The sequence below is a fragment of the Salmo salar genome, chromosome ssa01 (assembly GCF_905237065.1).
Source record: "Salmo salar chromosome ssa01, Ssal_v3.1, whole genome shotgun sequence".
Lineage (NCBI taxonomy): Eukaryota > Metazoa > Chordata > Actinopteri > Salmoniformes > Salmonidae > Salmo > Salmo salar.
Window position 1 is genome coordinate 155,254,025 of NC_059442.1, and position 15,338 is coordinate 155,269,362.

Here is a 15,338-nt window from a genome sequence, read left to right on the forward strand (position 1 = left end):
TGTGTGTGTGTGTGTGTGTGTGTGTGTGTGTGTGTGTGTGTGTGTGTGTGTGTGTGTGTGTATGAGCGTGAGTGTGTGTGCGTGTGTGCGTGTGTGTGTATGAGCGTGAGTGTGTGTGTGTGTGTGTGTGTGTGTGTGTGTGTATGAGCGTGAGTGTGTATGCGTGTGTATGCGTGTGTGTGTGCGTAAAGCAAAGCCGTCCTGACCCTGTACTGGCCTGCATGGTGTCACATGCTAACTGGAATGTCAGGCCTGACCTGCCTACTTTTACAGATTACAGCTACTGAGTCTGATGGTCTTCTACCACCTTTTGTTACTGCTCTCTCATTGGCTAAATCTCCCTCATAGGCCTGTCCCCATCTTAAAGACAGGAAGTCACTTTAAAGGAAGTTGTGCCTAAGTAACCACTGATACAGGGTCAGATTCAGCCACGTTGAAGGAGTAGGTATACTGTAAAAGTCACACTAAGTAACCACTGATACAGGGTCAGATTCAGCCACGTTGAAGGAGTAGGTATACTGTAAAAGTCACCCTAAGTAACCACTGATCTTCAGTCAGATTCAGGCATATTGAAGGAGTAGGTATACTGTAAAGGTTACCCTAAGTAACCACTGATCTTCAGTCAGATTCAGGCATATTGAAGGAGTAGGTATACTGTAAAAGTCACCCTAAGTAACCACTGATCTTCAGTCAGATTCAGGCATATTGAAGGAGTAGGTATACTGTAAAAGTCACCCTAAGTAACCACTGATCTTCAGTCAGATTCAGGCATATTGAAGGAGTAGGTATACTGTAAAAGTCACCCTAAGTAACCACTGATCTTCAGTCAGATTCAGGCATATTGAAGGAGTAGGACAATTACATAAGTTGCCGCTAACAACTGAAGTGCTTCACCAGTAATACACACTAACATATGTGTAATACAATGATCTGTAGATGTGTTTTGCCTATCGTGGCAGGTGTGTCTGTGCGTATGGGGAACCTTACCTGGTCTCTCTTTGCCCGTTCCTTTACTGTCAGCCAGTTTCTGTATCAAGCCCTCCACAGAGGTGTTCTCCATGTTCCTCTCAAACTCTATACGGACCTGCAGAGGGACAACAAACACAGGGTCATGAGGTGCGCTTCGTTTAACTTGGAGTTGCACTTTTGGGACGATTCCATTGGTTCCATTGTACAGGGCAAACTGCTGTAAATCAAGAGCAGCTCAAGCATTCTGACGTATTTGACCCAGGTCTGGCATCAGTACAGTGAGGCATCAGAATGGATTAGCCTACATTAAAGAAAGAAGAACAGATGGCAGACACTTGGAATCAGACACTAACTGGTGTTCCTAGGGCCCTCTCCCTTCTCTCTGGGGCTGTGGGCTGGCTGTGGGGCTGGCTGTGGGGCTGGCTGTGGGGCTGGCTGTGGGGCTGGCTGTGGGGCTGGCTGTGGGGCTGGCTGTGGGGCTGGCTGTGGGGCTGGCTGTGGGGCTGGCTGTGGGGCTGGCTGTGGGGCTGGCTGTGGGCTGGCTGTGGGCTGGCTGTGGGGCTGGCTGTGGGGCTGGCTGTGGGCTGGCTGTGGGCTGGCTGTGGGCTGGCTGTGGGCTGGCTGTGGGCTGGCTGTGGGGCTGGCTGTGGGGCTGGCGGACAGTCATTGAGTCCATTGAGGGCTCACAATGTGGTAGAACCACTGGGAGGTACTTCTGTGATTAAAACATGGGGCTGTGTGTGTGTGTGTGTGTGTGTGTGTGTGTGTGTGTGTGTGTGTGTGTGTGTGTGTGTGTGTGTGTGTGTGTGATAGCTTGTGAGAGTGACAGCTCATGTCCTTGGGGACTGCTCTCTGGGTGCCTCGTTTTTGGAATACTCAGGAGGATTGACAAATGCAATATGGCTTTGTGCTTTTCACTGTATACTCCCTCTAGAAATGTTATTTAACTGAGAAAGTCAGTTAAGAACAAATTCTTATTTACAATGACAGCCTACCCCGGCCAAACCCGGACGACGCTGGGCCAATTATGCGCCGCCCTATGGAACTCCCAATCACAGCCGGTTGTGATACAGCCTGGAATCAAACCAGGGTCTGTAGTGACGCCTCCAGCACTGAGATGCAGTGCCTTAGACCACTGCGCCACTTGGGTGCCCCTAAAGGACTGGACTACTGTACTCCAATACTCCCCCTAAAGGACTGGACTAATGTACTCCAATACTCCCCCTAAAGGACTGGACTAATGTACTCCAATACTCCCCCTAAAGGACTGGACTACAATACTCCCCCTAAAGGACTGGACTACTGTACTCCAATACTCCCCCTAAAGGACTGGACTAATGTACTCCAAAACTCCCCCTAAAGGACTGGACTAATGTACTCCAATACTCCCCCTAAAGGACTGGACTACAATATTCCCCCTAAAGGACTGGACTACAATATTCCCCCTAAAGGACTGGACTACTGTACTCCAATACTCCCTCTAAAGGACTGGACTACAATTCTCCCCCTAAAGGACTGGACTACTGTACTCCAATACTCCCTCTAAAGGACTGGACTAATGTACTCCAATACTCCCCCTAAAGGACTGGACTACTGTACTCCAATACTCCCCCTAAAGGACTGGACTACTGTACTCCCCCTAAAGGACTGGACTACTGTACTCCAATACTCCCCCTAAAGAACTGGACTACTGTACTCCAATACTCCCCCTAAAGGACTGGACTACTGTACTCCCCCTAAAGAACTGGACTACTGTACTCCAATACTCCCCCTAAAGGACTGGACTACTGTACTCCAATACTCCCCCTAAAGGACTGGACTACTGTACTCCAATACTCCCCCTAAAGGACTGGACTACTGTACTCCAATACTCCCCCTAAAGGACTGGACTACTGTACTACAATACTCCCCCTAAAGAACTGGACTACAATACTCCCTCTAAAGGACTGGACTACTGTACTACAATACTCCCTCTAAAGGACTGGACTACTGGACTACAATACTCCCTCTAAAGGACTGGACTACAATACTCCCTCTAAAGGACTGGACTACCCAGCAGTTAATTCTCTCTTGTTTAAAACTATTCTCTGTACAATGTGTCTCTAAGGCCTGTGGAGACTGGCTTACATAATGGGATGGTTTTATTGTTGTGGACAGAGCGGTCTCCTGATGCCCTCTGGGTGCTATCAAGGGAAGGATTGTGTTTGTTTGTTTACTTTGGATGTTAGTGGCGTGTGTGTCAGAGTGTGTGTCTGTCGGGGGAGAGGGACCAGATAGATGACAAACAGGGACTGACTGGCTGTGCCATCTCGCCAAACGATTCAGATGTGTGTGATACTGTAAACACAACAGCGTATGTCCACTCACTATCATAAAAACCCTCACTGTGGCCGCAAGGCAAGGTGAGGCAAGGTGCATTAGCCCCCCCTGCCTTGCGGCGGGATGGGGGTTGGGCGTGGGTTGCCGTGGCAAGATAGAATGCTCACTCCAGCACACGCAATCTGTCAGGTGCTGCAGACAGCCAGCCAGCCAGCCAGCCAGCCAGCCAGCCAGCTGCCGTGAGGGAACGTGCTGTGATGTCATCACCTGCCTGCGTGTCTCACACACACCCAGACAGACACACAACCTCCCCCCCCCCCTCCAACCCACAGTGATTTCAGACAGACACACAACCCCCCCTCCAACCCACAGTGATTTCAGACAGACACACAACCCCCCCCCCTCCAACCCACAGTGATTTCAGACAGACACACACCCCCCCCTCCAACCCACAGTGATTTCAGACAGACACACACCCCCCACCCACAGTGATTTCAGACAGACACACAACCCCCCCCTCCAACCCACAGTGATTTCAGACAGACACACAACCCCCCTCCAACCCACAGTGATTTCAGACAGACACACAACCCCCCCTCCAACCCACAGTGATTTCAGACAGACACACAACCCCCCCTCCAACCCACAGTGATTTCAGACAGACACACAACCCCCCCCTCCAACCCACAGTGATTTCAAACAGACACACAACCCCCCCTCCAACCCACAGTGATTACAGACAGACAACCCCCCCCTCCAACCCACAGTGATTTCAGACAGACACACAAGGCCTAGACCCAGACCTAAACCCAGTCCCATCCCCTGCCCCAGGTTAACATAAAACTACACTTCAATGCCCAATAGCCAAACTGGGGCTATGTGCGTTTGCCTGGCCGGATAATGAATGAATGAATGAATGAATGAATGAATGAATGAATGAATATATATATGTGTGTGTGTGTGTGTGTGTGTGTGAGAATGTGTGTGTGTGTTTGAATAGACAGTTTGACGGTTTTGCTCGCATGTGGTAAAGTATCTCATGATAAGCTGTAGACCACACTATCTACCTAGAGTTTTCATCTGTATTTTCCATAGCTGTCTACATACCACCACAGACTGAGGCTGGCACTAAAACCACACCTAATGAGCTGTATTCCGCCATAAGCAAACAGGAAAACGCTCATCCAGAGGCGGAATTCCTAGTGGCTGGGGACTTTAATGCAGGGAAACTTAAATCAGTTTTACCTCATTTCTATCAGCATGTTAAATGAGCAACCAGAGGGAAAATAATTCTAGACCACCTTTACTCCACACACAGAGATGCATACAAAGCTCTTCCCCGCCATCCATTTGGCAAACCTGTCCATAATTCTATCCTCCTGATTCCTGCAATTTGTAAGTCGCTCTGGATAAGAGCGTCTGCTAAATGAAGTGAATGTAAAAATGCTTACAAGCGAAAATTAAAGCAGGAAGCACCAGTAAGTCGGTCTATAGAAAAGCGGTAAAATGAAGCAGAAGCTAAACTACAGGACTGTTTTGCTAGAACAGACTGGAATATGTTCCGGGATTCTTACGATGGCATTGAGGAGTACACCACATCAGTCACTGGCTTTATCAATAAGTGCATCAAGGACGTCATCCCCACAGTGACTGTAGGTACATATCCCAACCAGAAGCCATGGATTACAGGGAACATTCGCACTGAGCTAAAGGGTAGAGCTACCACTTTCAAGGAGCGGGGCTCTAACCCAGAAGCTGTCCTCCAATGAAACATCAAACAGGCAAAGTGTCAATACAGGACTAAGATTGAATCGTACTACACCGGTTCCGACGCTCGTTGGATGTGGCAGGGCTTGCAAACTATTACAGACTACAAAGGGAAGCACAGCCGCGAGCTGCCCAGTGACACGAGCCTACCAGACGAGCTAAATTACTTCTATGCTGGCGTTGAGGCAAGTAAAACTGAAACATGCATGAGAGCATCAGCCGTTCCAGACGACCGTTGGATCATGCTCTCCGCAGCCGATGTGAGTAAGATCTTTAAATAGGTCAACATTCACAAGACAGATTACCAGGACGTGTACTCCGAGCATGCGCTGACCAACTGGCAAGTATCTAAACTGACGTTTTCAACCTTTCCCTGTCAAAGTCTGAAATACCAACATGTTTCAAGCAGACCACCATAGTCCCTGTGCCCACTAACGCCAAGGTAACCTGCCTAAATGACTACCGACCCGAAGCACTCACGTCTGTAACCATGAAATGCTTTGAAAGGCTTGTCATGGCTCACATCAACCCCATATTCCCAGAAACCCTAGACCCACTCCAATTTGCATACCGCCCCAACAGATCTACAGATGATGCAATCTCTATTGCACTCAACACTGCACTTTCCCACCTGGACAAAAGGAACACCTATGTGAGAATGCTATTCACTGACTACAGCTCAGTGCTCAACACCATAGTGCCCTCAAAGCTCATCACTAAGCTAAGGACCCTGGGACTAAACACTTTAGGTGGTAAGGGTAGGTAACAACACATCCGCCACGCTGATCCTCAACACTGGGGCCCCTCAGAGGTGCGTGCTCAGTCCCCTCCTGTACTCCCTGTTCACTCATGACTGCACGGCCAGGCACAACTCCAACACCATCATTAAGTTTGCTGATGATACAACAGTGGTAGGCCTGATCACTGACAGCGATGAAACAGCCTATAGGTTGGAGGTCAGAGACCTGACCGTATGGTGCAAGGACAACAACCTCTCCCTCAACGTGATCAAGACAAAGGAGATGATTGTGGACTACAGGAAAAGGAGGACCGAGCACGCCCCCATTCTCATCGACGAGGCTGTAGTGGAACCGGTTGAGAGCTTCAAGTTCCTTGGCGTTTACATCACCAACAAACTAACCTGGTTCAAGCACACCAAAACAGTCGTGAAGAGGGCACGACACTACCTATTCCCCCTCAGTAGACTGAAAAGATTTGGAATGAATCCTCAGATCCTCAAAAGGTTATACAGCTGCACCATCGAGAGCATCCTGAAGGGTTGCATCACTGCCTGGTATGGGAACTGCTCGGCCTCCGACCGCAAGGCACTACAGAGGGTAGTGTGAACGGCCCAGTACATCACTGGGGTCAAGCTTCCTGCCATCCAGGACCTCTATACCAGGCAGTGTCAGAGGAAGGCCCTAAAAATGGTCAAAGACTCCAGCCACCCTAGTCATAGACTGTTCTCTCTGCTACCGCATGGTAAGCAGTAACAGAGTGCCAAATCTAGATCCAAGAGGCTTCTAAACAGCTTCTACGCCCAAGTCATAAGTCTCCTGAACAGCTAATCAAACGGCTACCCAGACTATTTGCATTGCTGCCTCCCCCACCCCCCCCAACCCCCCCATATCTATACTGCTGCTACTCTCTGTTATCATCCATGCGTAGTAACTTTGATAACTCTACCTATATGTACATATTACCTTGACACCGGTGACCCCGCACATTGACTCTGTACCGGTACCCCCTGTATATAGTCTCGCTATTGTTATTTACTGCTGCTCTTTAATGAGTTGTTTTTCTTATCTCTTACTTTTCTTAAAACGGCATTGTTAGTTAAGGGCTTGTAAGTAAGCATTTCACTGTAAGGTCTACACCTGTTGTATTCGGTGCATGTGACAAATAAAATTTGATGTGGATAGACAGATTTAAGTGTGTTGATGTGTTTGGACAATATGTATTATTTTAAGTGACCGTGTGTGTACAGTGCAATGTCGGAGTGCATACAGTATATTGACAGTGTGTATATTTGTTAGTCCATAGTGCTGGTACATTAAGTGTACTGTGTGTGTGTGTGTTTGCATGTCTGGGCTGAGTTTGTGTGTCTGTGGTCTAACTGATGAAGCAGTATCCCCCTCCCTCCCTACTACTTGGCAATGGTGCTCACTTTCTCACACAGCCTGGTTTAAAGGGTATTCATCATTACTTGGGCTTCCTGCGCGTACTTTCTCACACAGCCTGGTTTAAAGGGTATTCATCATTACTTGGGCTTTCTGCGCGTACTTCTCACACAGCCTGGTTTAAAGGGTATTCATCATTACTTGGGCTTCCTGTGCGTACTTCTCACACAGCCTGGTTTAAAGGGTATTCATCATTACTTGGGCTTCCTGCGCGTACTTTCTCACACAGCCTGGTTTAAAGGGTATTCATCATTACTTGGGCTTCCTGCGCGTACTTTCTCACACAGCCTGGTTTAAAGGGTATTCATCATTACTTGGGCTTCCTGCGCGTACTTCTCACACAGCCTGGTTTAAAGGGTATTCATCATTACTTGGGCTTCCTGTGCGTACTTCTCACACAGCCTGGTTTAAAGGGTATTCATCATTACTTGGGCTTCCTGCGCGTACTTCTCACACAGCCTGGTTTAAAGGGTATTCATCATTACTTGGGCTTCCTGCGTGTACTTCTCACACAGCCTGGTTTAAAGGGTATTCATCATTACTTGGGCTTCCTGCGCGTACTTTGCCAGCTGTTTGGGAGAGCCCTCACCCACCTTTAGGCTCTATTTTACTGAAGCCCAGCCAGGCTAACACTAAACCACAGGCTGTGTCCCAAATGGAACCCTATTCCCTATAGGTGAGCCCTATGGGTCCTGGTCAAAACCAGGGCATATTATAGGAAATAGGGTACCCTTTGAGACAGAGACAGGCAGCGATGTCTTTCTCCTGTTCAGATGCATGGTAACACTGGAGCTTTAGAGCAGAGAGTGGGGCTGTGGCTCCCCCTGTGGACACTGCTGGGACTGCAGCAGCAACACTACACACAGTGGAGCAGTTGCTTTTTAGTTGTCTATTCCGTCATGTAGTAAAACATCTAGAATATTTGTAACAGAACAATATCTATGAGAGAACAATATCTATATACACACTGAAGATGTAAAAAAATGGTGATAATATGATGGACGTGGAAAGATGAACATTGTAATGATCAGTGAGTTATGTACAGTAGAACACAGTAAAGTCCAGTAATATATCCACACAGAGCGAGATGCCTAGTCAGTTGGCATGCTGTGCCTCTGATTGTATATTGAAGGTGTTTTCGATTGGTCGAGAGGGAGTTTTGATCAGTTTTTAATGGGTTGCTATAAACGGCTGAATGGAAGGCTTCCTGGTTCTCAGTGAAACTATTAGAGTGATCAAAGACTACACTAATTCATCTGACACCCAGTGAACCCACTGAGCACTGGGACAGGACACACGCCCCACCCCACCCACAGGAATGTGTGTGTGCCGACTCACCTCTCCGATCTGAACGTGTGTCTCGTCAACAGACTGTGTGTATGATTGAATTATATCCTTCATATGGACGATGTGGCTCTCCTCGATGTCCTGAAATTTCTGGAACACAGAGAGAAAACATACAGGAGTACATATGCAGCACATTATCCATTTCCCCTGAGGAGACCCGTAACCAGAGCAAAACAAATATGCCAGTAGAAGACTTAGGACCTGGAGTTTTCCCTGACCTGATCAGGAACAAGTCTGGACATAAGCTGTCATCTATTGAACCAGGACAAAGAGTTTCTGGTCAGGCCAGGTCAGGAAACCTCTGGGCTCTATCATGGGTAAGGATTTCAGAGTCCAATGTGTACAACAGAACATGTGCACCGTGTCCGATGTAGGAGAAACACTGGGCGGAAAGATCAGTCTTGGATTGATAAAAACACATGTATACATTTCCCTAAAAGAGAAACACTTCTCCTTTGTGCCCTAACCACTTCCTTCCTGTGTGTGTCGTCTCTATTTGGGTGGTCTAGAAACGAAGGCACACCAACACACAGATCCCACTGCGCACAAGGTGCTAATTATCCAGGGTGGGCCAGCCATGAGATACAGAGCATGGCTCATCTCTGGGCTCTGGAGCCGTCTGTGTGGGTGTGTGTGTGTCTGGGCTCTAAACGATGGCGTTTACTCCCATCCAGGGCTGGCCTTGGCTGGGGAGAGTTTGGGGTAAACCGAGGAGAAGGACTATAAATAATCACAAGCTGGAAAATCACAGCGTGGATAGAGAGGAAGAGGAGTGTGCCTGACTGCATAAACACACACACACACACACACACACACACACACACACACACACACACACACACACACACACACACACACACACACACACACACACAAACATGGATATAGGCAATCTCTTACACACAAACATCCATGATTGCTCCAACAAACACTACCACAGCTAGTGTACACACTACCACAGCTAGTATACACACTACCACAGCTAGTGTACACACTCAAACACATGAGACACACAGAGTACATTCATAGGCGAGCACACTTGCGTAAACCTCAACATTCACATCAGCTTACAGTCAGGCCAACCGCCAGGGTCAGGCCAACCGCCAGGGTCAGGCCAACCGCCAGGGTCAGGCCAACCGCCAGGGTCAGGCCAACCGTCAGGGTCAGGCCAACCGTCAGGCCAACCGCCAGGGTCAGGCCAACCGTCAGGGTCAGGCCAACCGCCAGGCCGACCGTCAGGGTCAGGCCAACCGTCAGGGTCAGGCCAACCGTCAGGGTCAGGCCAACCGTCAGGGTCAGGCCAACCGTCAGGCCGACCGTCAGGGTCAGGCCAACCGTCAGGGTCAGGCCAACCGTCAGGCCGACCGTCAGGGTCAGGCCAACCGTCAGGGTCAGGCCAACCGTCAGGCCGACCGTCAGGGTCAGGCCAACCGCCAGGCCGACCGTCAGGGTCAGGCCAACCGTCAGGGTCAGGCCAACCGTCAGGCCAACCGTCAGGGTCAGGCCAACCGTCAGGGTCAGGCCAACCGTCAGGCCGACCGTCAGGGTCAGGCCAACCGTCAGGGTCAGGCCAACCGCCAGGCCGACCGTCAGGGTCAGGCCAACCGTCAGGGTCAGGCCAACCGTCAGGGTCAGGCCAACCGTCAGGCCAACCGTCAGGGTCAGGCCAACCGTCAGGGTCAGGCCAACCGTCAGGGTCAGGCCAACCGTCAGGCCAACCGTCAGGGTCAGGCCAACCGTCAGGCCGACCGTCAGGGTCAGGCCAACCGTCAGGCCGACCGTCAGGGTCAGGCCAACCGTCAGGCCGACCGTCAGGGTCAGGCCAACCGTCAGGCCGACCGTCAGGGTCAGGCCAACCGTCAGGCCGACCGTCAGGGTCAGGCCAACCGTCAGGGTCAGGCCAACCGTCAGGCCGACCGTCAGGGTCAGGCCAACCGTCAGGGTCAGGCCAACCGTCAGGCCGACCGTCAGGGTCAGGCCAACCGTCAGGGTCAGGCCAACCGCCAGGCCGACCGTCAGGGTCAGGCCAACCGTCAGGGTCAGGCCAACCGTCAGGCCAACCGTCAGGCCAACCGTCAGGGTCAGGCCAACCGTCAGGGTCAGGCCAACCGTCAGGGTCAGGCCAACCGTCAGGCCGACCGTCAGGGTCAGGCCAACCGTCAGGGTCAGGCCAACCGCCAGGCCGACCGTCAGGGTCAGGCCAACCGTCAGGGTCAGGCCAACCGTCAGGGTCAGGCCAACCGTCAGGCCAACCGTCAGGGTCAGGCCAACCGTCAGGGTCAGGCCAACCGTCAGGGTCAGGCCAACCGTCAGGCCAACCGTCAGGGTCAGGCCAACCGTCAGGCCAACCGCCAGGGTCAGGCCAACCGCCAGGCCGACCGTCAGGGTCAGGCCAACCGTCAGGCCAACCGTCAGGCCGACCGTCAGGGTCAGGCCAACCGTCAGGCCAACCGTCAGGCCGACCGTCAGGCCAACCGCCAGGGTCAGGCCAACCGTCAGGCCAACCGTCAGGGTCAGGCCAACCGCCAGGCCGACCGCCAGGGTCAGGCCAACCGTCAGGCCAACTGCCAGGGTCAGGCCAACCGCCAGGGTCAGGCCAACCGTCAGGCCCTATACACAAACTCGAAACACACACAAGTGATTTCACAGAAGACGTGTGCACCCGTGCCATGTTTAGAACTCATGTTCACATATGCTGAATTTGCGAGGAGCCATGGACTGCTGTTGTCTCTGGGGGAAAACAGAAACGCTGCCCTAACTCAAACCAGTTTGTCCGTGTGGCTCGCTGCAGTGCAGGATACGAAGGGTCAAATTCTGTTGTCTGATTTGAATTTAGAGTTTATCTAATCAGTCGTTCAGATGGTTCCAATCAGAGTTTTCCACAATGATTCCGTTGGTGAGGAAATAACACAAGCTGAGACGATGCCGAGCACAGAACACACACAGCATGGAATACTGAGCAGTAAACACGCACACACAAGAGCAAGGGTCTTAAAACATGCACACAAAACTAGAGTACAGTACACCACACACAAAAACAAGAAACCCACACAAACATATTGTCCTGTGGTACTAGAAAGTGGATGGAATACCAATACAGAAACATATTGTCCTGTGGTACTAGAAAGTGGATGGAATACCAATACAGAAACATATTGTCCTGTGGTACTAGAAAGTGGATGGAATACCAATACAGAAACACATTGTCCTGTGGTACTAGAAAGTGGATGGAATACCAATACAGAAACACATTGTCCTGTGGTACTAGAAAGTGGATGGAATACCAATACAGAAACACATTGTCCTGTGGTACTAGAAAGTGGATGGAATACCAACACAGAAACATATTGTCCTGTGGTACTAGAAAGTGGATGGAATACCAATACAGAAACATATTGTCCTGTGGTACTAGAAAGTGGATGGAATACCAATATAGAAACACATTGTCCTGTGGTACTAGAAAGTGGATGGAATACCAATACAGAAACGCATTGTCCTGCGGTACTAGCAAGTGGATGGAATTGCAACACACAAACCCACACCTGTGCAGTTTCAGCCATCTTCTGTTCAAACTCGGACTTGGCTGTGGCGTATTTTTCCACAAAGCTCTTGTAGGTTTCCGTGGCTTTCTTGGCCTTCACTCCAGCCTGCAGAGATCAGAGATCAGAGATCAGAGACAAGACAGACAGACAGACAGACAGACAGACAGACAGACAGACAGACAGACAGACAGACAACAGGAAAATGACCATCTGTTTTCACGTGTCACCATCAGCCTCAGTCACACAGTCCTCTACAGAGCACCAGATCTCACCAGAGCAGAGACACCCATGTGATCTCCCACCTCACATCGCTCTGTGTTGCTCTCTCCTAGTGTAGTTTAGTGTACAGTACCTTGTTCACATCTCTCTGTGTTGCTCTCTCCTAGTGTAGTTTAGTGTAGTGTACAGTACCTTGTTCACATCTCTCCGTGTTGCTCTCTCCTAGTGTAGTTTAGTGTAGTGTACAGTACCTTGTTCACATCTCTCTGTGTTGCTCTCTCCTAGTGTAGTTTAGTGTAGTGTACAGTACCTTGTTCACATCTCTCCGTGTTGCTCTCTCCTAGTGTAGTTTAGTGTAGTGTACAGTACCTTGTTCACATCTCTCTGTGTTGCTCTCTCCTAGTGTAGTTTAGTGTAGTGTACAGTACCTTGTCCACATCTCTCTGTGTTGCTCCCTCCTAGTGTAGTTTAGTGTAGTGTACAGTACCTTGTTCACATCTCTCCGTGTTGCTCTCTCCTAGTGTAGTTTAGTGTAGTGTACAGTACCTTGTCCACATCTCTCTGTGTTGCTCTCTCCTAGTGTAGTTTAGTGTAGTGTACAGTACCTTGTCCACATCTCTCTGTGTTGCTCTCTCCTAGTGTAGTTTAGTGTAGTGTACAGTACCTTGTCCACATCTCTCTGTGTTGCTCTCTCCTAGTGTAGTTTAGTGTAGTGTACAGTACCTTGTTCACATCTCTCCGTGTTGCTCTCTCCTAGTGTAGTTTAGTGTAGTGTACAGTACCTTGTCCACATCTCTCTGTGTTGCTCCCTCCTTGCGGAGTCTCTCCTGCTCCACAGTTTTGGCGTTGTAGTTCTCCTTGGACTTCTGTAAGGCTACACCGGTGGTCTGGATGGTCTGGACTGACTCCAGGGTGGACGCCACCTCCTCCTTGGTCTGAGTAGGACAGAGGAAGACAGCAACCATTGAAACAAACATTCATTTTAGTGTCCTTGTATGAAAAGCCCATGATTGAAACCACTAAATGGAAGCAAAGATCATTATAATGGTAGAAAGTAGCTTAGCTAAAACGGCAACTTGACATTCTGTGTGTGTGTGTGTGAGTGAGTGAGTGAGTGAGTGAGTGAGTGAGTGAGTGAGTGAGTGAGTGAGTGAGTGAGTGAGTGAGTGAGTGAGTGAGTGAGTGAGTGAGTGAGTGAGTGAGTGAGTGAGTGAGTGAAAGTGTTGTGTGAAAGTCTTTTTTGTTATGCTGAAAGCTCAAACCCAACTCTGCTAATTCACAGGCATTGTTTGGTTAGTTAGACCTGCTGACACATACATGTCATAGGAGGTTACGCTCCGCTGGTTACTCCAGGCAGGATAGAGAACACACACATTCTCTCCAGAATCCATCAGTAGAATCACTTCCCCATAGCAGTGACTGAAAGAAGTCAACTTTATTGATCTCCAGAGGGTAAATATAGGTTCTCACCAGCAGCAGCCTACACAGGCAGAGCACACCAGCAAGGACAGACTAGTTGACGCAGCAGGTAACCTAGCGGTTAAGAGTGTTTGGCCAGTAACCGAAATGACGCTGGTTCGAATCCCCGAGCTGACGGTGAAAAATCTGTCGATGTGCCATTGAGCGAGGTACTTAACCCTAATTGCTTCTGTAAGTCGCTCTGGATAAGAGGGTCTGCTAAATGACTCAAATGTAATGCCTTAAGGAACAAAGTGGCGTGTTGTGTTGTGTGATTCTGCCTGCCGGGCTGTTTGTGGGTCTGGGCTTGTTATAAGGAACCTATGTGATGTGTGGTGTCGTGTTTGGTTCTCCGTCCCGCACCTTTTTGTGGGCCTTGGCCTGGTCATCCACGTACTTCTGCACATCTTTGATAAGCTCCTGTAGCTTCCGCACCAGCTCCAGGTGGCAGCTGGCCAGCTTCTCTGTGGACGTCTTAAACACATCCCACACCGGGGCAAACGTCCTGCAGCAGACAGACTTTATTAACTGGAGTTCAGTAGATCATTCATTCTGTGAAGACTGGTCTCATCATTAAATAGAGAGGGTTGATATGGGACACAAATGCCTTCTCTTCACCTGACACACGAGCATGGTGTGTGTGTGTGTGTGTGTGTGTGTGTGTGTGTGTGTCTCTTACCCGAGCTGAGAGAAGTTGCCAGCTGACTTGGCAAGTTTGGTCATTGACCTGGCATAGACCTCTTCTATGGTAGCCCTAGAGGGTCAAAGCACAGAACTTCATTACCTTAATCATTTTTAGCTACTGAATCAGTAACCTCACTCAGCATGCGTTCCAAATGACACCCTATTCTCTATAAAGCGCACTACTTTTGACTAGGGCCATTTGTGATTCAACTTTCCTCTAGTGAATCAGTTCAACCATAATAAATCCATCAACACAGCACTAAAACCCTCAAATCATCTACCGGTTGAGTGATTACAACAAGTACTATACATGTAAGTCAAAGCACAAGACAACTCCACACCCACTGAACACTCACAAACACTTGGAACATAAACGTTTGAGTGTTAGTCACTTTGAGTATTAGTCAAAGCAATGCCCAACCAAGTGTGGTCATCTAAGTGGAGAGCTCTGTTCATCATGGTCTCCCATTTAGTCTAATGTCGAAGCACAGAGAAGAGATAGCATCCCATCCCTCCCCTCCCATCCCTCCCTCCCTCCCCTCCCCTCCCTCCCATCCTCTCCTCTCCTCTCCTCTCCTCTCCTCTCCTCTCCTCGTCATGCCCCGTTGTCCTGCATGGAAGTGACAGAACTAAAAAACTTAAAACATTGTTTTAGTGGAGGCCTGAATAATGCATATGTGATTTACTTAGCCTCCCACTGCAGTCAGGTCACCACAGGAGGGTCAGGCAGGGACAACCAGGGGACAGGCACACACACTCACGCATTCACAGGGAGGCACAAGCGCGCACACGCAAATACAGAATGCACGCACACACACGATCTCACTTTACTGACTGATATCAGTGTAACTTA

General features: G+C 49.6%; 1 protein-coding gene across 22 annotated transcripts in view; it reads right to left on the reverse strand.

The window, feature by feature from the left end:
- The window catches only part of LOC106569536 (F-BAR domain only protein 2), a 78,764-nt gene that overhangs the window by 29,366 nt on the left and 34,060 nt on the right, over positions 1-15,338 (reverse strand). For all 22 annotated transcript variants that reach the window (XR_006758429.1, XR_006758433.1, XR_006758431.1 and 19 more), the window contains 6 exons: positions 14,481-14,555; positions 14,165-14,306; positions 13,126-13,278; positions 12,125-12,229; positions 8,574-8,672; positions 988-1,084 (listed from right to left, as the gene is read on the reverse strand). Coding sequence is in view for 17 of the 22 variants with exons in the window: in XM_045692628.1 (XP_045548584.1) it covers positions 988-1,084; positions 8,574-8,672; positions 12,125-12,229; positions 13,126-13,278; positions 14,165-14,306; positions 14,481-14,555 (671 nt within the window). In the remaining 5 variants the exon portion in view is untranslated. The remainder of the gene's footprint in view (positions 1-987; positions 1,085-8,573; positions 8,673-12,124; positions 12,230-13,125; positions 13,279-14,164; positions 14,307-14,480; positions 14,556-15,338) is intronic.